At 41.7% G+C, this 23,057-nt stretch overlaps 2 protein-coding genes across 2 annotated transcripts; one reads left to right on the top strand and one right to left on the bottom strand.

Annotated features, from left to right (window-relative positions):
- The first annotated feature begins 10,318 nt into the window (after window positions 1–10,318).
- On the top strand, window positions 10,319–13,330 carry aimp2 (aminoacyl tRNA synthetase complex interacting multifunctional protein 2). The gene is made up of 4 exons (XM_077559063.1): window positions 10,319–10,577; window positions 11,901–12,119; window positions 12,186–12,420; window positions 12,505–13,330. The coding sequence occupies exons 1-4, from the start codon at window positions 10,455–10,457 to the stop codon at window positions 12,891–12,893; spliced, it is 966 nt and encodes a 321-aa protein (XP_077415189.1). The 5' UTR covers window positions 10,319–10,454; the 3' UTR covers window positions 12,894–13,330.
- A 2,695-nt stretch (window positions 13,331–16,025) lies between these two features.
- Window positions 16,026–21,784, bottom strand: zbedx (zinc finger BED-type containing X). Its single transcript, XM_077559062.1, has 3 exons — window positions 21,470–21,784; window positions 17,864–19,204; window positions 16,026–16,637 (listed from the first exon to the last, which is right to left on the bottom strand). The coding sequence occupies exons 1-3, from the start codon at window positions 21,659–21,661 to the stop codon at window positions 16,269–16,271; spliced, it is 1,902 nt and encodes a 633-aa protein (XP_077415188.1). The 5' UTR covers window positions 21,662–21,784; the 3' UTR covers window positions 16,026–16,268.
- Between the last annotated feature and the right edge of the window lie 1,273 nt (window positions 21,785–23,057).

The following is a 23,057-nucleotide window of genomic DNA, read 5'->3' as shown; positions in this document are numbered from 1 at the left end:
TGCTGCGCACTTATAAGGCAGCAAAACCACCAACAATGAACACATAAACACACTTGAAATAAAATGAATCAAAGTCATATCTCGAAGAAGCACAGTTGTCAGGATTTGTGATGGGGAGCTAAAAGGAGGGCGCAAGCATTAAAAATTAAATTAAAAAAATGGGCAAGCAAGGTCTTTGGAAAACTCCAAATACTGAGTCAGCAAAAAAACAGACCTAAAATCACATAAAAAAATCACAAATAACAAATCGTAACAGGAGACAGCAATGAACCAGCACAAACTGAAAGAAAGCAAGGAACTAAATACAAACTAATTGACGAGACAATTAGGCACAGTTGGACAAGACAAGAGTGACTGGAGGGAGCTTATGCTGCATTCAAGGAACGTGGGAAGTCGGACTTTTCCGAACCAGAAAGTGTGTACAGGAACGCCCCCTTGAACTCAGAAATATATATATATATAGCGATATATTGCCAAATCGATTTTTTCTAGCACCCCTAATAAAAACAATAAATGAACAAAATTGCGAGAAGGCAAGTTTGCTGGAGGTCAAAATGTGATTTGGGGACCAAAATAAAAAACAATTAATCACTATCCACCATTTTGGTTGTTTACTTTCTCCTTGAACGCTTTGAGGTCCGAACTGGGAAAAGCCAACTGGGATAAATCCGATTTCCGACCATCCTCAAATGCAGCATTATTAGTTGACACAAAGAACAGGTAGAGACGAAAAACATACACATAAACAAAACATGAAAAAAGGACACGGGAAATTGTGACACAACATGAAAGAAAACTAAATGGAATCAAAACCAAGCCAACAAAAATACGGATCACAAAACCTTGATATGTCTGTTTGCCTGGCAGGCTACTTCCTGGTTTGCTGATAACGACGTACACTTGAACATTTCTGGTTGAAACATGCAGTGCTTTATCATCTTCAGGTTTAGTGGGATTTGAACGAACAACCACCACGACACTCATCCGCCAGGTGGAGGAGGCCAAATAGAACCAGATCTTTCACTGATCCTTGATCATAGCTCCATCATGTCTATTACAGCAAATCCCTGGTATTAAAATGAGTTGATTTTTGACACTTGACTAAGGTGCCCAATTTAATGATAGCGTTTCCTTCTTTGAACATGCTCCAACTAGAGGGGCATTCATTAGAGCAGAGGTTGCTTATATGAATGAAAAACTACCACAAACAGCTTTTGTTTTCACCACATTGCCGACTTCAATGGAGAAAACGTTCCACAAATGTGTCAAAATTACAATGGTTGTGTGATTAGTAGAGCCGAGTGAGAAACAGGAAGGGAATGTGAGCCAACAGGTCAACATTGAATGACTGCATGCAGGACAGCACAAGGTTCAAGTGTCTTTCTTCAAACATGTAAAGCAGACCTGTAACAGGATGGTCCAATCCAGGGGTGTGCAGACTTTTGCTTTACATAGTCAAATACAGAAAAATTGAAGGACGCCGGGGCCGCTTTGACGTTCGTCATCTTGGAGTTATGAAACACACGAAAACCAATCCATCAAGTATTTATACAGTGTGGTTTGTCAAGAACAGATCCTGTTTAAAGAAACGTGTTTAGTATTAATTGTACTACGCACCATAGAGATTCTTAAAGTGGCACTGAACAGCAGTTGGAGACTGAAAAACGTCCTGCCAAGTGGCAATACGGCAATGTACTTTTTTTTTTTTAAGGATTTTCTGCGGCCCAATCTCATAGTAAGATAACTGACAAGAAGGTTGAGGTTTGGTGGAGGACCCAGATGCAGGGAGCAAAAACAGCCGGGCAAGGATGCAGTTGATGCAAAAAAGGTTTTTTTTAATGTCTATGAAACCAAAGGTGATCTTCCAAATTACCAGATAAACCAAAACATGGGGGGAAACAACAAGGCAAAAACGAGCAGCATGACATGGGGAAAAGACAATGAACCCACACAGACATGGGGGGAGACAGGAGACAAATACACAGACGCTAACGACACAACAAGACACACCTGGGGCAAGACACAAGTGGCTGAGGGCACTGATTGGTTCACATGAGGAAGGGCCAGTCCGGGGGGCGTCCTGGACGCCAGACGAGGGGAGCCCGGCAGCGCCGGGCCAGAGGGCGCCCCGGACGCCACACTGGAACAAAACGGCAGTAGGACGTGCACCTCCCGTCCACCCTCATGGGCTTGAAGCCACCATGGAAGAGGCGAAGAGAGCACGAGATCGGCCGAGGCCAGGAGGCCCGGGGCTGCCATGGAGGCGGCAGACCTGGTACGGGGACTTGGGGCTGCCGCCGCGGAGAACAACCAGAACAACAAGGCAAAAACGAGCAGCATGACATGGGGAAAAGACAATGAACCCACACAGACAGGGGGGAGACAGGAGACAAATACACAGACGCTAACGACACAACAAGACACACCTGGGGCAAGACACAAGTGGCTGAGGGCACTGATTGGTTCACATGAGGAAGGGCAGGATTACACTTAGACAAGACCAAGGGAAACACACAAGGAAAACAGAACCCAAACATGACAATAACAATCTGTAGACGTAATGTTTACATGAAGATCATTAACTCATTCACTGCCATTGATGGCTAAAAACGTAAAAAATTCATTTGAACCATTTTTAGTTTTATTATTAGTTTAAAAAAAAAAATCCCACTTTTGTTAACAAAAGTTTAAAAAAAAACTATAAAAAACTTCTATTGTACATTTAGAACAGATATAAAATTTGTGATTAATCGTGAGTTAACTAGTGAAGTCATGCGATTAATTACAATTGAAAATTTTAACCACCTGAAGCCCCAAATTTTTTATAATCTTTATTTAATTAATTCACAGCCATTGACGGCTCTAAAAGTCAAAAATTCCTTTTAACTATTTCTATTAGTTTAACTTTTTTTTTTCACTTTTGTTGACAAGAGTATGAATACCTACAGTATATTTAAAAAAATATTTTATAAATTTTTAATCTTTTTTTTATTTTATGAATTTATGGCAATGAATGAGTTAATGTGTTATATCCACACATTTGAGGAAAAAGGAAGGATTTTTTACACAGCAAAATCACCAGTGTTAGATTAACACGTAGAGTGTTAAATCTAACACTAGAAAAGTGTTTGTCTGTGTCCACACCAATGAGTGTAAATTTGACACTTTTCAAAGTGTTACTTTTTTCACACTTAAGCAGTGTTAGTCCAACACTGTATAGTGTTAAAAATCTACTGGTTAATACTGACTAGTGTTGAAAGTACTCTACAATACTGTGAGTGTTAGTTAAACATTTAATTCTGCCAAACTACACTTAACTCTGGTGTTTAAAAAATTATGAGTAATTGCACTCACTAGTGTCAGTGTTAAAATTCAAACTATCCTTTACTCTGGTAAGCCGTCAAAGTGCTTTACATTTTGACTACTGATGACACGGCATCAGGAGCTCAAAGGATACTTTGACATAGTCACACTGGCCTGGGATCAAACCCACGCTCTCAGGGTTGCGAGACAATCACTCTATCACTGCCCAGGCTTAAAGGGGGCATATGAAATGCATGGGGGGTCCAATTATTATGATTACCCTACAGACAGCATTAACTTGCCTCATATAGTTGGATAAATTCACGTAGCACTGCCATGCATCCATCCATTGAATGGCGCCCGCTGACAAGTATTACCATAGACAGCAATTACAGTACATACACATACAGTAGATGGCAACATAGTACATTGACGCCGAAGCCATATTGGATGAGGCAAGTGAAGCCATTTGTTAAGATGCCTCATTCACTTTCTCCTTGGAGATGTATCATCAGGCCACAACCCATTGGATTAATAAGAAACCATTACCTTTCATTTTATGATCCCATTCTAACTCAATCTTACTAATTATTTGCCAATTTAATAGCGAAAACAATTGCCACATCCAATATGGCGGATGCGCTGACATATCGCTTTAAACGGGCCACACGTTTGAACGGTGTCTGCAACTGAATGAAAAGAAAAAAGGAAAGCAAAATCCTACCTCATTTTAGATGCCCAAACGATATGTGGCTCCCGTGGTTACTTTTTTCAAGTGGCTCTTTAGTTGCTGACACGAATGTAGTATGTCCCTCCTCACTTGCCGTACGCCGGTATTGTGCGCCAGCGTCCTCAGAACGCCTCATTTATAAATACGTACATGTTATACAGACATGTCTTGCAATACCAAACCAAAAAACTTGCAGCTTCACTTGAAAAAATGTACATGACTCTCGCACGCCAACATTGACGTATTTGTCGCGTATAAGCCAGCGTACCTAACATTATTTTCAGTTAAGGGCCATCAATCAAACAAAATCACACCACTGTTTCTTCATATTTTTTTATGTCTTAGAGATAAACAACTCAACATTTGTATTTTAAAACACAAAATTAGCTACTATAAAAAATATAAAAATAGAAATATATATTTTTAGAGATCAACAATCATCTTGGTGGGCGGGCACGGACCCCTATGGTCCGCCCATGGCGACGGGTGTGCCTGCAACAACAACTGGATGTATCACTATTGAAATGTCGACAGCGCGCTGGAAAATTGGAAGGTTTCTCCTTCATTGGAAATGAGGGTGCGGTCAATTGAACACTCAAGGTAGTGCTATTCAGGTTACACTCCACATTCACCCCAACATTCAAGGACATTTACTCTGACAGTGTAACTTTTTATCCTAATAGTGTTAAGATGACGCATATCTGCATATCTGATCCAACACTGGAAATTTAACACTGACCGATTTGCTATTTAGGTATTGTTTCTTCTAAAGGATCAGCTGTTCACAGAATGAATGAATGATTTATTTACTTTTTTTACGGATAAGCCTAGTAGACACTTGACATTGTGTCTTGAATCATGATATTAGTAAAATAAAATAAAATAAAATAAAATAAAATAAAATACATTAAGGCATATAGTGGTGTGCATTTTATTTGATTGATCAAATCTTGAACCAATGTACAGTACTGGGTCTAATCCCCAACCCAATGCGCTGGGTATAAATAACCCAGCATTGACTGACCCTTTTGGACGCAGTGCTGGGTTAGCTATTTGACCTGATATGGGTTACTATAGAACCAGTGTAACAATTATATTACAAGCATTTATGTAAATTAGATTTATTTTACGTTTGACGACTGGCCGCAATTGCTCATCCAATTTTTATGCTCCAGTGTGTCACTTGCTGTGATCCACTTTTTATGTACACGCCGCACCTTAAATATTCTTTGTGTGTAAGAGTGAGCAGGTCTGAATAGGCCGCATGCGGGATGGCCTGCTTATCTGCTTAGGTCATCAATTATTGATGCGCTCATCACATTGTCTCCAAAAAGAAAAGAAAAAAGTCCTATCAAGAAAGGTGTGCCAAGCTCATCTTACTTATTAAGGCCGTTTAAAAGTTTAATGTGCGTCCCATCTTCAAGTGTTATCAAACAAAGAGGGAAGGGATCCCCGCACACAACTTGCTCTTCGACAGCAAACGGCAAAATTCACAATGTGTTACATTTACAAGGATGCCTTTCTGTGACTCTTCCAGTCTCTCTGATGCAATCTTCTGAGGACATATAAACCCGGTGTCTACCAACTGCGGCTCTAGAAAAAGTATTTAATTTAAATGTAAATAATAACCTTCCTACTTTAAATGTAATTTTCAATTTGAAGTTAATGATGTTCTTGTATTGTTGTTTGTGTTTGTCACTTAATATGATATGGCAGTATTTTATTTTGAAATGGCTTGGTCAGAAGCATCAAAAAGTCCAAAACGGGTCACAGGGGCGTCGATGTGCACCTTGCGCCGATATTTACAGAGCTATTCGACCCATGGAAGTCAAACCATGGATAAATCCAAGAAAAGAAAATAATTCTGGGGGAAAACATTTCATGCAACTTGCTACGTGAGCTAGATTAAAAACAAACATTTCTCAGGCCTCACAGATGACAGTTTACAAACGTGTGTGGAAATCAAGGAAACGGCTACAGCCTGATGTGCCGACACTGTATGCTCATCACATTAACCAGGTGAATATTTTGAATGGCTATTATTTTGCAAATATACAGTATATTTTACTTTCTTAATAAAGTCAAATAGTGCTTTCTTATTCAAGTCGACAGCTGCATGATCCACACGCGACAAAATGACACAATTACATCAGAGACTCTCCCTTTAAGCTCACCTGGAAAGGTCATATAGTACATTTGAGTACAAATTTCACCCAACAGCCCAACTTTTTGTGAGTACTGTATATTGAATCCTTTCCAGGCTTTGCAATGACAGTGGTTGCCATCCTATACGTCGTGAAAGATTGAAGCGGCCGTGTGAGGATGACTGAATGTCTTTGTGGGCCCCGCGCAGGAAGGCCATTCATTATGTACGAGACCACAGCCTCGGCCTGCCAATACGACAACTCCTGACCATCTATTGAATGAATGACAGTCATGTGCATATATGACATACTTACAACACAGTAGAAGGACAGACGGATTATGTAGCTTGTAAATAGGCCTTTTGGGGGATTTTTTTCTTTTTTTACTTTGAACTTTTAACACTGAATTTTGATTGGTTTGATGAATGTATTTATAAAAATGCATGTTGGTTGATGACATCATATACTTTTTTTCTTTGTCGTATTCCTCCTATTTTGAATTCCAACCATTTTGCCCCACCTAAGTAGAGTTGTATACACTGCTACATCACTATGAATATGAATATCATAGAAAACATCATTTGTTTCTTTAGTTCAATTCAAAAAGTGAAACTCATCAAATTCAAGTTTTTCCTTTTAACTTTAACTCTTTGACTGCCATGGACGTTAAAAGACGTCAAGTAAAAACCTACGGAGGGCCGCCAATGACGTTAAAAGACGTCATCCAAGTTTTTTTTTTTTTTGAAACGGGTGGAGGAAAGCCTTGGCCAGCTGCTGTGAAAGTTTCAAGCAAATCTAGTTAGCCTAATGACTATTTTTGGCCCCTAGATGGCAGCAATGACTCTCTTTTGACAAGATTGAGTAGGCGTCAGTAGAAGACGTGAGGCGGAGCAAGAGGGGACAATGGCTGGGGAAGGGAAGAAAACATGGCGACCGGTTACAAGCAGCTCACGGTCGAGCAGTTTTTTTCAAAGACGAAAAGCATCGACCAACGCTAAAGAGCACATTGATGACGACGATGTTCATCATCGATGATGATGATGGTGACTCCGAGGTTGACGCTGAAGTTGCAAGCGTTGATGCGGCGGCTATGACGATGTCATAAAGGTTCACCGGCTAGCGATGCTAACACCGGAAAACGCGGAGCACAACAGAGCACGCTCAGGCGGACGTTCAATCGGACGACGAAGAGTGCCCCGAGTCCAATGCATATTCATCGGAGGAGTGGGTACAGTGTGCTACTTGCTATTCCCCGGAAAAAAAGGCCGTCAAGAAAGTGTAACGTCTGCACGCGAAAGGAGCCATCGCAAGTGAAACTAATCTGTTGTGCAAATCCTGCTGCGTCTCCTTGCACGCATGGGAGCGTTACAAAAAGAAAAACTGTATTTGAAACATCCACATAATTGTAAATAGTACCACAGTTGCACACATTTGTAAATAGTTTGCGAAATTGTTTTGTCAAATTGTTACACTGTTGAATGGAAATAAACGTATTTTGCAACCAAAAAACACTTTTTCATTGTTGGTGATAGCGTTTTACAGAAGTAAAGCACTATTTAAGTGTTTGTGGCATCATTCATGAACAAAAAGAAGTGTACAATTCACTAGAGTGCATGAAATAACATCGTTTCACAAAAAGCTCTTTTTCTCCGCTTTTTGTTTCAAAACAGAGCATTTCGGTGAAACTAACCATTTTCTATTGTTGATTACTGAAGAACGGAATAAGGTAGAAACAAACTTTTTTTTCTGATGAAAAATGAGAGTTCAACCTTTCATTTGGTAGTATGTGTGTTTCCATAGTCAAAACACAACATTTTCTGTGGACCTTGAAAGATCAGTCAAAATGCTTAAATCGGCTGGCACTGGCGACATCCCGTTTCTGAAAACGTCTGGCAGTCAAAGAGTGAAAAGGCTTACCTTAACCAGAAACCATGTTACAAATGTCGCAAATATTCACAAATGAAAATATGCGACTAACCGAACTACAAAGTAGTGAGGGAGCACTGTTTTACAAAATACACATTTAGGACACAAGTACACAGAGTCTTTAAGGCATTAAAAACACAATAAAGAATGCATTATTAAATGGATACCTTTCTGATTGTGTCCATCAAAAATGAGCGTCATTAACTTGGTCAATGTTTTGTATCTCATTAGACCGTCCTCAAAGCTGCACCCCCTTGTTAAAGCTGCGAGCAGGCAGGTGTCATCTAAGAAGAAGTAAAACGTGCTTATAGTTAATGAATAGCTAATGTTGAGAGGCAATCGGGTGCAGTGAAGAATTTTCCAAGTGAGAAGACACAACATACTGTACATACACTAGCAAGGCATTTAAATGACAAACTTCATTTGTCTTGACGTTAGGCTACCGTGCTGCCATAAAAAAATTTTTTTTTAAAACTTCACACATTATACTGCAACATATTCTGTTTAAATTATTGTTCTGCCCACTTTTTGACATTCAATATTCACATCATTCAGGAAATGTTAAGAACTTTCCTCATTCCAAAATTAGCCGCTTTCCCCACAATTCCATATTTTCCCACACAAACAAATGAAGTGAATGAGATATTTACAGAAGAAGAAAAAGACGTTATCTTTAGCTCATTCAGAACAACACTGGAACTATTTTATACAGTACAATAATTCCCATATTTCCAAAAATTACACTCACAGACAAATTTCGAGTTAGTTACATGTTTGCATTTTAAATTTTTCCTCCTCTTTCCATATGCATGACTTAAATGGTTCAAAGCATTTCCACTTCAAAATATGAATTAATTCGAAATCAAACACAATCAGGATGTCATGAGAGCAATTTAAAATTCTCCATTTTCTCAATAAAAGTCTAAAATAAAAAGACAATGTGCCCTTAATTAATTCAATAATGATTTTCATGTTTTCAATATCGTTGCACTAAATATTGAGCGAGGGATATTGACAACTGGTTAAAACTGTTTGACAAGCTTAAGGCTTCCTAACTCGACCGACCACGCAAGCTAGCCACCGGCAGCATATGCACCAGTGTAACTTGCTTTATTCATCATTAATTGTTTGCACGTGTCTTTGAGACAGCAAACCAACAGGCTCGTTACTCAGAATCAACATGACACACTTCATCAGTGTCTTTCTTACGTACGCAAGCATTTACAAGGCCCACGTCGCCTTAATCGTCCACCTTTGTGACCCGGCGGGCCTTCACAAAGTCTGTATTCCTTGTTCCTGCATCATTTAAAGCTCCTGCTCGTCACTGTCAGGTTTCAGCAGTCCTCAAGTTTCACGTGCGAGCATTATATGCCAGAGAGTGGATGTAGCTCAGGTGTAAAGCAGTGACGGGAGGCCACCACAAGGGGCCATGTCAATGTAGACGAATAGGCCAAGTGGAGGCCAGTTGAATTGCTTCCTGGTGCAGGATTGTGTTGCCGTGTCTGATCAGGTCAAAAGACCACTCGTGATTGAAACGTTAGCCTCGCACAGACTTATTGTAAAACTGCTTTGTTGATCTACAAAACATCACTCAATGGTCAGGGCTAGCAAAATGAGAACTGCTGGCCTAACCTAACCACTATCAGAAGCACCTGACCTACATTTACAAATTGACGTATATTTGTTCCAGGAAACTGTATTAATTTATTCACGATAATTTATTGTCTTCAGTTGGTAGCATTTCTCTTAGCTGAACTCCTTTCAGGACATTAATGTGGAGGATGGATTTTTGTTGTTGTTGCCCAATCAGATTTCATCCATGTCGATCTAATCTGCCCAGTGCCTTCACAGCCAGTAGTGGATCTATCTATCTATCTATCTATCTATCTATCTATCTATCTATCTATCTATCTATCTATCTATCTATCTATCTATCTATCTATCTATCCACCCATCCATCCATCCATCCATCTTGACTTGTGAATTCAAACAAAAGTGAACCAGACATAACGTTCTAGCGCCCTCTGTCGTGTATAGAATACATTACCAAATCCAATTTGTAATATGGTACAATCGTTTTCGAATTATCGCAGTGTAAAATAAAATGAATGGAGAAACATATATTTAAACGCGTACTATATTCAAACTATTTAATTAAAAATAATAAAGTAACTAAAATAAATAAAACGGGATGTGACGTCAGTTGTTCTTTTCGGTCTTTTCCGGTGTGTGGGCTGTTTCCTGCTGGTTGTCAACCTCACGCTGCTTCCATTTCAGACCTACGTCCCCGATTTCTTATTTTTCCGTCTGTTTGTTTGTTTTTGCCGTGTGAAACACTTGTGCCCTCCAGCATGTACCAGGTAAAGCCGATGTGCGGGGGTGACATCAAGGTTGATTTGCCCACCTGCATGTACAAGCTAGCAAATATCCACGCGCGTCCGGGGAACAGCTGCAACTTCGAGCACGCGCTTCAGGTAAACGACAAGTCATTTATTATCAACGAGATTATTTTTACTTCCGCTTTGCTTTCATATACGCCGTCACGTATGTTTTACCTTCGTAGTCAATTTAGAGCCAGCCCTGCCAGTTACTTGCGGTGTGGAGATAGCTTTCGGGCTGCTGATGCAAGTCACGTTTACTTTCACCGCCGTCTTCAAAATGGTTCTCATCAGCACGTAATATTAATTAGAAGCAAGCATCTCGTTGAAGGTTCTTTTGCAGCCGCCTTTATTAAACAAAAAACACTAACGTCTCGAGTCTCGACTTTAACACTTAATTTTAAAGTTTAATTCATTTTGTGACCAATTTCACGTCTAATTTCTGCTTTGAAATTAATTGAAATCCCATGAATCATTTCCAGACAGCCCCAAAACATTGGTTTGATTAAGAAAAATAACATTTTATTGAATGAAAACATAATAATGGATAGGGCCTTGCAATTTATCGAAATTCAATTACAATTGTTCACTCCACAATTACAAAACCAGCATAATCATAAATAAAAGATTATTAATACTATTTTTGTGTGTGTAAATTTATACATTTGCACCATTATTAAATTTTAAAATAACTAATTTAATATTTTTTTCATTCAAAAGGAACTTACATAATTATAGTGTTTCAAATAATTTTATTTGTCTTAATATTTATATTTTTTTTAAATTTTTTTTTTCCGTTTAAACATTTTCTTGTTTTGTACCAAAAAAAAATCAACGATCGTCCGACTGCACAGTGCACATGCTGCACCCCAACTTCAAGTTTTTTTCCATAATTATAGTGTTTATATATTTCAATTATTGCCAAAATAATCATAATTACTAGTTTTTCCATAATCGAGCAGTCCTACTAATAGAGAATGTAAAGAAATAAACTGGTTTCATAAAGTGCTACTACTGTAGTAGTGACGTGTTGGATGTTTGCCTTTAAGGGGTGTGGCTTATGGAGTAGAGTTAGAGCTGGAGTCATTGACGTTTGAGCTTTGAGAAAAGTGCCATATAATTTTGATTTGTATTTTGTGTTGGTCAGCGGCACAGTGAGTGAGTGAATAGTTAGTGGTCACAGTTCTGAGATTCGGGGGCTTGAATCTCAGCGTTTCTGTGTGGAGTTTGCATGTTCTCTTCGTGTTGTCTTTGGTTTTCTCAGTGTGCTCCTGCTTCCTCTCACCTTCCAAAAACATGCTTCTTAAATGTGCGTGTGATTTGTTTGACTATACGCGCTCTTTGATTGGATGGTGACCGGTTCAGGGTGTATCTTGCCTCTCTCAAATTTAAGTTGCGGGAATTATTTCCTGTATGCAGAATGGTGAGGTGGACCCGGCTGTCAGAGCCCTGGAGGCCCGTCAGGACGAGATCATGCGCAAACTGTACGAGCTGAAGGCGGCCGTGGAGGGCCTGGCCAAGACGGTGACCACGCCAGACGCAGACATGGACCTGACAGTCAGCGGCAGCCTCTCGTCCCAAAGCTCCAGCTCTGCCGCCTTCCGGGGCGCGGCCGACCTAGACACGCTACTGGGAAAGGTAGGACGTTTGAAATGAGATATCTTGTTAAACGTGTATTAAATGAATGTCACCTCCTCCCCCAAGGACCTTGGCGCTCTCCGTGACATCGTCATCAACGCCAACCCGGCGCAGCCCCCCCTCACCCTCCTGGTTCTCCACAACCTGCTGTGCCAGCGCTATCGGGTGCTCTCCACCGTCCACGTCCACTCGTCGGTCAGCGGCGTGCCACCTCAGCTCCTCTCCTGCCTTGGCCCGCGCCATTCCGACAGCTACGCCCGACATCTCTTCCAGCTAGGCTTCACCCTCATATGGAAAGACGGTAAGGCGCCCCTGGAGAGGTCAAACGTGTAAACTCAGTTGAGGCAAAGTGTGTAACCGCCAGATGTCCTATTTACCTCCGCAGTCTCCAAACTGCAGATGAAGTTCAGCGTTCAAAACATGTGCCCCATCGAAGGCGAGGCCAACGTGGCGCGCTTCCTCTTCAAGCTGCTTGCGCCGTACCCGTCCGACGCTGTGTCGGCCACCCTGGTGGACAGCTGGGTGGACACGGCCTTCTTCCAGCTGGCCGAAGGCGGCGCCAAAGAGCGGGCCGCCGTCCTGCGCGCTCTCAACTCGGCCCTGGGTCGCGCACCCTGGCTGGCCGGGCGCGATGTCTCCCTGGCCGACGTGGCGTGCTACTGCTGCTTGCTGCTCGCCGGCCCCGCCTCCTCGGTGCCCGCCAACGTCCAGCGTTGGCTGGAGTCCTGCGAGAACCTGGGCCACTTCGGCCCCGCCAAGGTACTCCTACAGTGACCCCGGCCTCTGGCGAGGAGGGCAAAGTGAGAGAAAATGGGCCAGCCATGTCAGGAACACCTTCTCATGCTTACCTCTTGAATAAAATCACTCTCCCGACAGTGAGGCACACGTTGGTCTCTTTCTGTCATGCTGCTTTTGTATAACAGATTCGAAAAGGGAGGAAGCACGAGAGGACTGTGAGGACAAGGATGTGCAAACACCTTTTACCCACTTTGTGCCTACGAAATAAATGCCACTTGGAAAAAAAAAAGTTTGTGTGGTCACATGGTATTACTAGTTGTTCTCAAAGGTAGCGACACACTGATTATCGGCGCCAGTGTTTGGTAGGGTTGGGCAGATCGATCCAAGTATCGAAACTAAAGTGAATATTGTATTGATACCAATGAGCTAGTGTCGATCCTTTACATTTATGTATTTGTTTTACTAGTTACCTCAATTTTATTTTTCACTGATATTTTGAATAAAATATTGATACTGAAGGTGTCCAATGAATGGTACAATGTCATCAGAATGGCGGCCTGTGCATTTTGCTACCTGGATCAGTGGGGAATTAATTATCCCACCTTTTAATACCACAATTCTCGAAACCAACAATACTCTACTGAAGAGCCAATAGGCTTCGACAATAAGATGGCGTGGTAGGTACTACGATACAATGAAGCATAAAATGTATGTAATCCAAATTTAGCATTTTCATCTTTGGCAAACCAGCTGTGCTAATGTGCGAGTATATAATGATGCGTTGAAACAGGAAGAGATTTCCGATTTTTGGGATTAGGCTTTCAGATATGTCACATTGTGAAATACAATCTTGGTTGTTGCTCTTGAGGCCACTACATGACGAGATGAATGCTCTTGACAGGCGTCCAACACAAAAGGCAGGCAGCACACTTGGGAGCAAAGTGTACGGGAATTGTGTTTGTTTTCACACAAAGACAGCATTAAAAATGTGACTTACTATCTGCTGATGTAGGCAGCGCATGCTAATGCAACATTTTTGTTGTCAAGACTCCAATGGGCAAAGAGAGGACATTAAATGATCTTTTGTCTGATCCCTGTATTTTATAAAACACGATATTCTCATTCAACAGCCATAGGAAGGGGGAAAAAAGGGAATGATAAATGTCACAACGAGTGGCTACTTGTGAAATCCTAATCTCACTGTTGTGTTTTCATCATTGGCTTGATTGTCAATTGAATATTTCTATATAAATGTTTGATTAGAAAAGGCTTGAATCACATTTTACATTGATCAGGATGACCGTATTTCCTCAGATAGTGCTCACTTTTTGTTGACGCTATTGTGGAATGGTGCTCGCTATGCAGTGATGTGGAGAGGACAACGTCAATGCTTGACATGATCACTCCATCATGTTGTGTGCTTTGTCAGAGGAGCTACATGACTTGCCGTTTCGCCGCATTTCCCTCAAAATAGTTCAGTTTTTTTTGTTTTAAATTGCAGTTTCACGTGCCAGATAGCGTTTCCCTAAGAATAATAATACAAAAATATTTAAGGAAAGATGTTGTTTACCAACCGATTTTAATGACATTGCATTCAATCTATTTTGATAATCAATTGTTAAGAGACCTTGTTTAAAGGGGAAGGCAACCTTAAAAGGAACCCCGACTGTCATGACAAGTTTGCTCTCTATTATTTATTTGGTTGTTACTAACATAACTATGAGACTCATTTTTCAAACACTATTTCCAGTTTAATACGTTTTGTAGAAACTTGATTTGGACGCCGCAACGCATCCAGTGCGTAGTGACGTAGAATGGCGGCTGGCTCTCTGCCGAGACATGTGAAACGCCAATGAAGAAAGCAAGGTAAGCCTTCGTAGCGTTCCTAAATGGACGATCAAAACTCTTGAATGCGTCTGGTGAATGACGAGAGCACAGCGCGAGGGACGGTGACTCTCCCGATCGCATCGTTTCTTTTTGCTTTCTTTGTAGGCATTTTACACAAGCCGCCATTTTACGTCACTACGCACTGAATGCGTTGCGACGTAAATAATTTGGCGGCGTACGTCCAAATAAAGTTTCTACAAAATGTATTCAACTGGAAATGATTTTTGAAAAATGAATCTCATAGTTATGTTAGTAACAACCAAATAAATAATATAGAGCAAACTTGTCATGACAGTCGGGAATCATTTTAAACATTTCTTGACAATATGTTGTATGTGACCTCACTATTTGTGGAATATGAGTTTAGCAGAATATGAGATCCATCCATCCATCCATCCATCCATTTTCTTGACCGCTTTTCCTCACTAGGGTCGCGGGGGTGCTGGAGCCTATCCCAGCTGGCTTCGGGCAGTAGGCGGGGTACACCCTGAACTGGTTGCCAGCCAATCGCAGGGCACACAGAGACGAACAACCATACTCACAATTACACCTATGGACAATTTAGAGTGTTCAATTAACCTGCCATGCATGTCTTTGGAATGTGGGAGGAAACCGGAGTACCCGGTGAAAACCCACGCAAGCACGGGGAGAACATGCAAACTCCACCCAGGAAGGCCGAAGAGATACGCAGCAAAATCCAGCTGTTTTATCCATCTCAGGGTGCTGACACTTTGCCATTTGCTGTTAACTTAAGATGATATAGTTGCTCAGCTCAGGTAACGACCAATCACAGCTCATCTGTTTTCTGACGCTAAGCTGTGATTGGTTGTACCTGAGACCTGAAAAACTGTGATGTCATTTTCACGTGACAGCAAGTGGCAAAATGGCCACCATCCAACCATCAATTTCCTGAACCGTTTATTCCTCACAAGGGTCGCGGAGGGTGCTGGAGCCTATCCCTGCTGGCTTCGGGCAGTAGGCAGGGTTGCCAACCAATCGCTGGACAATGGCCGCCATCTAATATTGATAAAAACGGCTGGATTTTGCTGCTTAACTCATATTCCACTAACACAATATCAGCCAAAATACTGTAATTAGACAAGTGGGGCTGCATAGAACATATTACTGTCAATCAATTTTTTTGTGGGGGGGGGTTGACCTCCCCCCTTTAACTTAAAATGATCCCACTCCTCCAATTCCAGCCTCTCAACAGTTAATATTGGATTTCTTTAGTCCTCAATGAAAGCATATTGATTATCATTGTGTTGAATAAAAATAAGACACTGGCAAACATCTTTTACTCTGGAAAACAATGATCAACATTTTTGCCCATTTCCCAAAATGGTACCAATTAAACCATATCATTATAGTGATTTTTGATATTAATTATCGTTAGTCGCTGCCCTACTTTCAATATTCCACCAATGTCATTGCAACCTCCCACCCAACTAAAGAGCCACTACATGAGGAAGTACGGTATGTTGTGATGAGGATTGTTTTTGAACACCATCAATGCAAACGCGTTCAACTGTTGAGCACAGAGCACACGTTGATGTTGTATCTCAGCAACTGAATGCGTTCAAAGTAGTCGTCGGTCAGAACGTTTCTTTGCGAGGTGGCCAGGTTGCCTTTCTGGCTGAAGAGCCTCTGGATGGGCGCGGTGGACGGCAAGGTGGTGTTGTACTTGAGGAACAGCTGCTTCACCCTGGGGAAGTCCTGCAAGCACTCCAGGCTCTTGCCGGTTCCTTCCACGTACTTGCGGATCTCCTCCGTGACACCGCGCTCCTGGATGCCAGCCGTGAGCTTGGCCGAGCCGTAGCTGAAGAAGTCGTCTTCGGATTTGATGGTGATGTTTTGGCTGGTGGTGATCTCGATCAAGTCGCAGGGGTCCACCTGGGAGTAGTGTTTATTTGATCAGCCATTTTTTTTATTTGGTCCAGTTTCAATCACGCGTATTAGTTTTTTTTAACATAGTCAACCTTGTCCTGTTTTTATTTAGTCGACAATAAATCTAACATTTTAGTGAAAGAACACATACTTTCATTCGTCTAGTTTTAGTCAACAAAAAACGTCAACATTTTAGTCTAGTTTTAGTCAGGACAATCATTTTACCCCTGTATATTTTTTGTCAGCAGATAATGTTGAACATTTCAGATCTAAAACGATTTTACATAAAATTTTCTCTGAACTTTTTGATGAAAAACAACTTGACACACAATTATAAGTGGCTACAATGGCTCCATGCTATGAGCTCGTAGGCTAAGTAAGCCAGCATTAGTTATCAGTCGGATTAACATTATTGTTGGAACGTTATAGCCGTTGGATTAATGTTATATTAAAGTTATAATTGACTTTTTTTTTTGGTAACCTTTCACCGTAAATCCACTTCCTGTCTGTCCCATGTGTTTGTGCATGTTGCACTCGCTAGCTGCAGATTTGAAAGGGTGTAACGATATCCAAACATCACGATACGATAAATATCACAATATGAACCTCATCACAATATTGTGGGAAGGTTGGACATATAAAAAGCCCACGATAATGTGTAAAAACTCACAATATTGTAAAAAAATATATATATATATAACTCATTCACTTGCAGCTATTTCACTGAAGCAACCCCCTTCGCTCCTGGCTGTTTTCCTGGATTTTGACAGATTTTTCAAGGCCCACAGAATATTGTGTTCCATTGCTAAAAAAAACATGGAACCTACCATATATGAAAGATTAGAGTCTCTTCTTTCATCAGGAAAAAAAAAGTATATTTTCCATCTGTTTCTATAAGTTTTCATCATTATTCACAAATCTCTTTAAAACATTGAGGAAACAGCTTGATGCAACATAGCTCTGGTTGATCTTGTATACTTTTTGTAATAATTACCATTGCTTCATGCATTCTCTTCAGTTCAGAGGCTGCATCAAAGCCTTCTGTATGCTCTAGTATAAAAAAACATAATAAAAAAACATATAAATACGTCTTTTGGAGCATGGTAATATTTAAAATAGAATACATTTATACGTTTTTGGGAGCAAATGAGGGTTTTAGTACAATCTAGTCTAGTCCAAATTTAAAAATGTGTTTTTGTTTAGCATTCGTTAACGACATTAACACCCACTACCTGTGAGGCCTCGGTGGCCAGCAGGGAGCACATCTCCTCCCGCTCGGAGGCGGCCAGCCACCACAGGCGGAACTGGGGAGTGGTGGCCGTGGCGAACTTGGCCTCGTCGCTGGTGAACAACTCGCGGAAGCGCACTTCGATGGCGCTCACCATGGCCACGATGACGTCGCCAAAGTACTTGGCGGAATCCTTGTGCTCGTTCAGCTTGTTCTTCAGACTGAGGACGGTCGGGATGACCAGGCCCAGGTAGCATTTCTGTTCGGCTTGGAAAAGCTCCAGCGCGAACGCCAGCGGGTGGAACACGGTGACGTATTCCTTGAGGAAGTCCATCTCCTCGGGCTGCAGGCGGCCAACGTCCAGGCGGGCCGACAGCTCCGTCAGCTCCCGTTCTGTGAGGGAGACGATCTTCTGCAGGGCGCAGTACTCCACGTTCCAGCGGATGACGGCCGGGACGAACAAGGCCATCTTCTTGATCTCCTCCGCCGCTTCCATGCCGACCTGCAGGTGGTGGCATTTGGTCCAAATAGAGTAGACCTTGGACATTGTGCTGTAATACAGCTGGCACATGGGTCCCTGCGACACGGCGCGCCAAAAGTCCTCCGTGACTATCTGCTCTAAGGTGTGCGAGGCGCAACGTTGGATGGTGGGCAAAAACAGGAGCATGTCCTGCTCCGGCTCGCCCTCCAGGACGGCGCAGACGTTTTCAAAAACGCCGACGTCGTCGCCGCAATCCGTGCCGTCCAGCGCAAACTCTTTGAAGACGTTGACAAAGGGGCTGGCGTTGTCAGTGACGGTGGTCTGAACTTTACTTTCGATGCCGTACGCCACGTGGATGTCGTGTATCCTGGCGGCCACCGAGTCGTACGTGAGCCGGCCCTGCATCCTGGCGAAGCCCAGAGCCGCCGACTTGCGCTCCAGCGAGCCGCTGTCGATCCAGTGGCACGTCATGCCGAAGAAGCTGCCGCTGCTGACGGTCCACAAGTCGGCCGTGGTGCACACGTACTGAACGCCGGCGAGCTTGCCGATCAGCTCCTCGCGCATCCTGGTGAAGCTGACGATCACCTTGGAGAACAAGGTCCCACTGTCCATGGGGTGGAGACCCTCCGTCAGGCCCACGATCAGCTTCTTGAAGCCGGGCTGCTCCAGCACATGAAAAGGCTGACAGTCCTCCACGATGTAGTTGAAGATGAGGTCGTCGATCTTCTCTTGCGTCACACATTTGGAGAGGATCTCCGCTTTAATCTTTTTCAGTTGACCGTGGCTACTTTCCTCGCCGTTGTAGTCCTCCTTCTTCCTCCCTCGCTTCGGATCGGGCCTGGCGTCACATCCTACATGTGCTCTCTGAAAAACATCATGTTTTAAAGCTTTGGGTATGTTCCTTCAACTCGACGTTGACATGACATCACCGCTAGGCGGGATTGGACATTTGGTACCTGGACCTTTGTATGAATTTACCAAACCGAATCCACCCTATAGAAACCATTAATACTATACAAAAATAATAATAATACAGTGAACCCCCACATATTTGCAGTTTGGCCTTGACACATTTTTTTACGTAGCTACCTTTTTTATGGCATTTTGTTGCCAAGGAATTATGTTGTATTGATTTGAGGAGCTTCAAGTAGTGCTTTGTTTTGTCACCATTTTATGGCATCTATAGGCAATTATAAACCTTTTTAGAAGGGTACCAATTAATTGTGGATTTTGGCTATTTGCGGCAGCGTTTTATACCAATCCACCGCAAATAGTGGACGGTCTAATTGTGCAGTGGCCTAGGGGTCACCATGTGACTGTGTCAGGTCACCTAACCAGGCTACCAATACATTTTTTTATAAATAAATGTGATTAAATCTGCACATTGTTGTTGTTTTTTCATAGTAATATTAATAACTGATATTCAAAATTCTAAATTGTATCCACTTTAATTTCTTGACAATAATATGTTATATGTGACCTCACTAGTCTAAACATGACATTCTGACTAATATTACATTTGTGGAATAAGAGTTATGAACCAAAATCCAGATTTTTTTATCCATCTCATTTTGTCACTTGCTGTCGACAGAAGATGACATCAATGTTGCTCAGGACGACCAATCCCAGCTCATCTGTTTTGTGAAGCTACGCTGTAATTGGTTGTTACCTGAGACCTGAGCAACTGCGATGTCATCTTCAGTCGACAGCAAGTGGCAAAATGGCTGCCCCCTGAGATGGATAAAAACAGCTGGATTTTGCTGCTTAACTCATATTCCGCAGCACGGTGGCTGACTGGTTAGCACGTCCGCCTCCCAGTGCAGAGGACGTGAGATCAAGTCCGGGCTTCGGCCTTCCTGGGTGGAGTTTGCATGTTCTCCCCGTGCTTGCGTGGGTTTTCACCGGGTACTCCGGTTTCCTCCCACATTCCAAAGACATGCATGGCAGGTTAATCGAACACTCCAAATTGTCCATAGGTGTGATTGTGAGTATGGTTGTTCGTCTCTGTGTGCCCTGCGATTGGCTGGCAACCAGTTCAGGGTGTACCCTGCCTACTGCCCGAAGCCAGCTGGGATAGGCTCCAGCACCCCCGCGACCCTTGTGAGGAAAAGCGGTCAAGAAAATGGATGGATGGATGGATGGACTCATATTCCACTATGGCAATATTAACCAGAATACCATATTTAGACCATTGGGGCGGCATAGAACATATTATTGTCAAAAAATAAAAGGAAAAAAAGGTTGACTTCCCCTTTAAATGGATCAATCATCTGCACTCTTTTTACTCCCACTATGCAAATTAGATCGCCCCCAAAACTACACGCTTCTCTACTTCATCCACTGGTAGACAATATATATAATTATGAATTTTATTGAGTATTATTTTAAATCACCATTATCTATATAATGGGGAGTGGGGATATTTATTTAAGCATGAAAAGTGCTATATAAATCTGATGATTATTATTAATTTAATTGTCTTTTCTATATAAAAGTATTTTATAAACAAATACAGAAAAGATAAAACACACATTTCATGCAATGTTAAGGGAAAATAACCTACATGGGAATGTTAAGTTTTGTCCACATTACACAGCGCTAATGGGCTGTAACAAGTTTTACTGTGAGCAACCAATAAGATGTTGGAAAAATGCAACTTCACTGGCCAGTGAGGACGAATTGGAAATCTGACTGGTGAAAGAAACAATCTCATTGCTAATAGAATTGAAAGTTATGTGGCCAGCAATGCTGCTGATTGTGAAGGCTATGGGAAGATATCATTTACAAGTCAACACTTATTTAGACTGAAATCTGGTCGGATAGGAACATCTAACATCAACACTCAAGTACTGGAAGCAGTCAGCCAAGAGATAAACAACGAAATAAAATGGAATAAAATAAAATAATGCAATGGAATACATATTGCAAAAGAGATTGTAAATGTAGGCGAGCGCTTCCGGTACTGATGAGGCCAGTCGAGAAGACCTTGTTGATCCTGACCGCCCACCACTGATAGTTAGCATGCAACCACAGTCGTGATGATTAAATGGACAGTGTTTATTTTCAAACATTAACCTGGCGACGAGTGAAAGCAACGTTTTAAAACTTCATGACGGACGCGCAACTTACGTCCAAGTGCTTCTTTAGGTTTGACGTGGACGTCTTGGACGTGGACAGCAGGTTTACCCTCGGCAGACACAGATTACATTGCACGATGACATTTTTTCCTTGATCTGCCTTGTACGAGAAATGGTGGCGATAACGCCAAGAATGTATGGCCGATTTGGTCTCGCCACAGCTTGCATTGAACTCCAGGTCCATTTGGGAAGCCGCGTGTGAGCGCCAAAACCACTTAAAACACAATATAGGAGTCGTAATCCGATTTAGTAATCGTGATTACACGTAAAAGTAACGACGGGCGACGGAGAAATCCTCATGGAGGAAAAAAAAGGGGGCAGGTCTTTGTTTAGACGGAACCAGGCAGGAGTGGACAACAAGATACGTTCCGCCAATGGCGGCTCGGAGAGGCGACACGCGTGCGCAGTGTTGGGGTTCACGTGATACGAGTCAACAAATCAACTGTAGTGCGCATGCGCAGTCATGTTGCCTTTTCCCAGCCACAGCAGCGAGCTAGCCCCACCTTTTGGAAAATCAAAGGTAATGCAACTTTATTCAACATTTTGATTTTAATTTCCAAGTCTTTTGAACGAATTCCGAGCATAAGAAAAGAAGCAAGCAGTGAGCACGTTTATAATTTTAGTGATATTGTAACAGTAAGTTAGAAATTACTAAAGCATCTAAGGGCATTTACTTTAATTCAATGCTTTCTGACCTTTATTGACCCAATGCATATACTGTAATTTACATGAGAAAAATCTCACATCATACCACCCCAAAAAAAAGTCACAAAAAGTGAATACTGTACACAGGTTAATTATGTACCTGGTGCAGTGGTTGTGAATTTATTTATTTATGTATTTATTCGTATAATTATATTTGCAAAGTAGGACTAAGTGTTAATCAAAAACAAAGCCTGTGAAGTATATTTAATGTTATATTATATGCACTTTATTTATTTATTTATGTTCACATTGTAGGACTAAATGTTAATCAAAAACAAAGCCTGTGAAGAATATTTAATGTTATATTATAGTTTGAATATTAACTCTGTGCTTCAATTTTCATTTAAAAAATATATTGCAAATATAAGTTTAATTTAATAAAATACCTAAATAAATGTTTCAAAAACAAGCAGTTCTTAAAAATGAAATGCAGTACAAATGCACTGAGCAAAAAAAGTTAAATACAACTGAACTGTTCTTTGTTGATTCTTCATACCACTAGAGGTCCCACAGTAATCAGGTTGGGAATCACTAATAAAACAAGGATCTCCGGAGAAGCAGCGACACAAATCAGAAGGCTATACATGGCCATTACTGGGTGCATTAATTGTTCATAATTCATAAATAATGCAGTTTGCAGGTGTACTTCGTACGGGTCAATGCATGCACAATTGCACATGCCCTTTCTCTATGTTTCTGGGATATTTTGTTTATAAACAGATATTGCTTGGGATTGGGGAGGGTGGGTAATCACAATGAGCATTTGTGATGAATGTTCTGCTCGGTGGAGACATGCTTTCTCCCAACCAGCATGCTGCCTTTTAATGGGCGGTCCCAAAGGGACTTATTGGTGATTTTGGTATCCACGGTGATTA

The sequence above is a fragment of the Vanacampus margaritifer genome, chromosome 2 (assembly GCF_051991255.1).
Source record: "Vanacampus margaritifer isolate UIUO_Vmar chromosome 2, RoL_Vmar_1.0, whole genome shotgun sequence".
NCBI classification, from domain to species: domain Eukaryota; kingdom Metazoa; phylum Chordata; class Actinopteri; order Syngnathiformes; family Syngnathidae; genus Vanacampus; species Vanacampus margaritifer.
The sequence above is the reverse complement of the archived record's forward strand: the minus strand, read 5'-3'. Positions and strand labels throughout refer to the sequence as shown.

Coding starts and splice junctions, on each gene's coding strand:
- aimp2 (XM_077559063.1), top strand. CDS start 10,455: ATGTACCAGGTAAAGCCGATGTGCGGGGGTGACATCAAGGTTGATTTG. Junction 10,578..11,900: donor ACTTCGAGCACGCGCTTCAG/GTAAACGACAAG, acceptor TCCTGTATGCAG/AATGGTGAGGTGGACCCGGC. Junction 12,120..12,185: donor TAGACACGCTACTGGGAAAG/GTAGGACGTTTG, acceptor TCCTCCCCCAAG/GACCTTGGCGCTCTCCGTGA.
- zbedx (XM_077559062.1), bottom strand. CDS start 21,661: ATGGACCTGGAGTTCAATGCAAGCTGTGGCGAGACCAAATCGGCCATA. Junction 19,205..21,469: donor ACCTAAAGAAGCACTTGGAC/GTAAGTTGCGCG, acceptor GATGTTTTTCAG/AGAGCACATGTAGGATGTGA. Junction 16,638..17,863: donor TGGCCACCGAGGCCTCACAG/GTAGTGGGTGTT, acceptor CACTACTCCCAG/GTGGACCCCTGCGACTTGAT.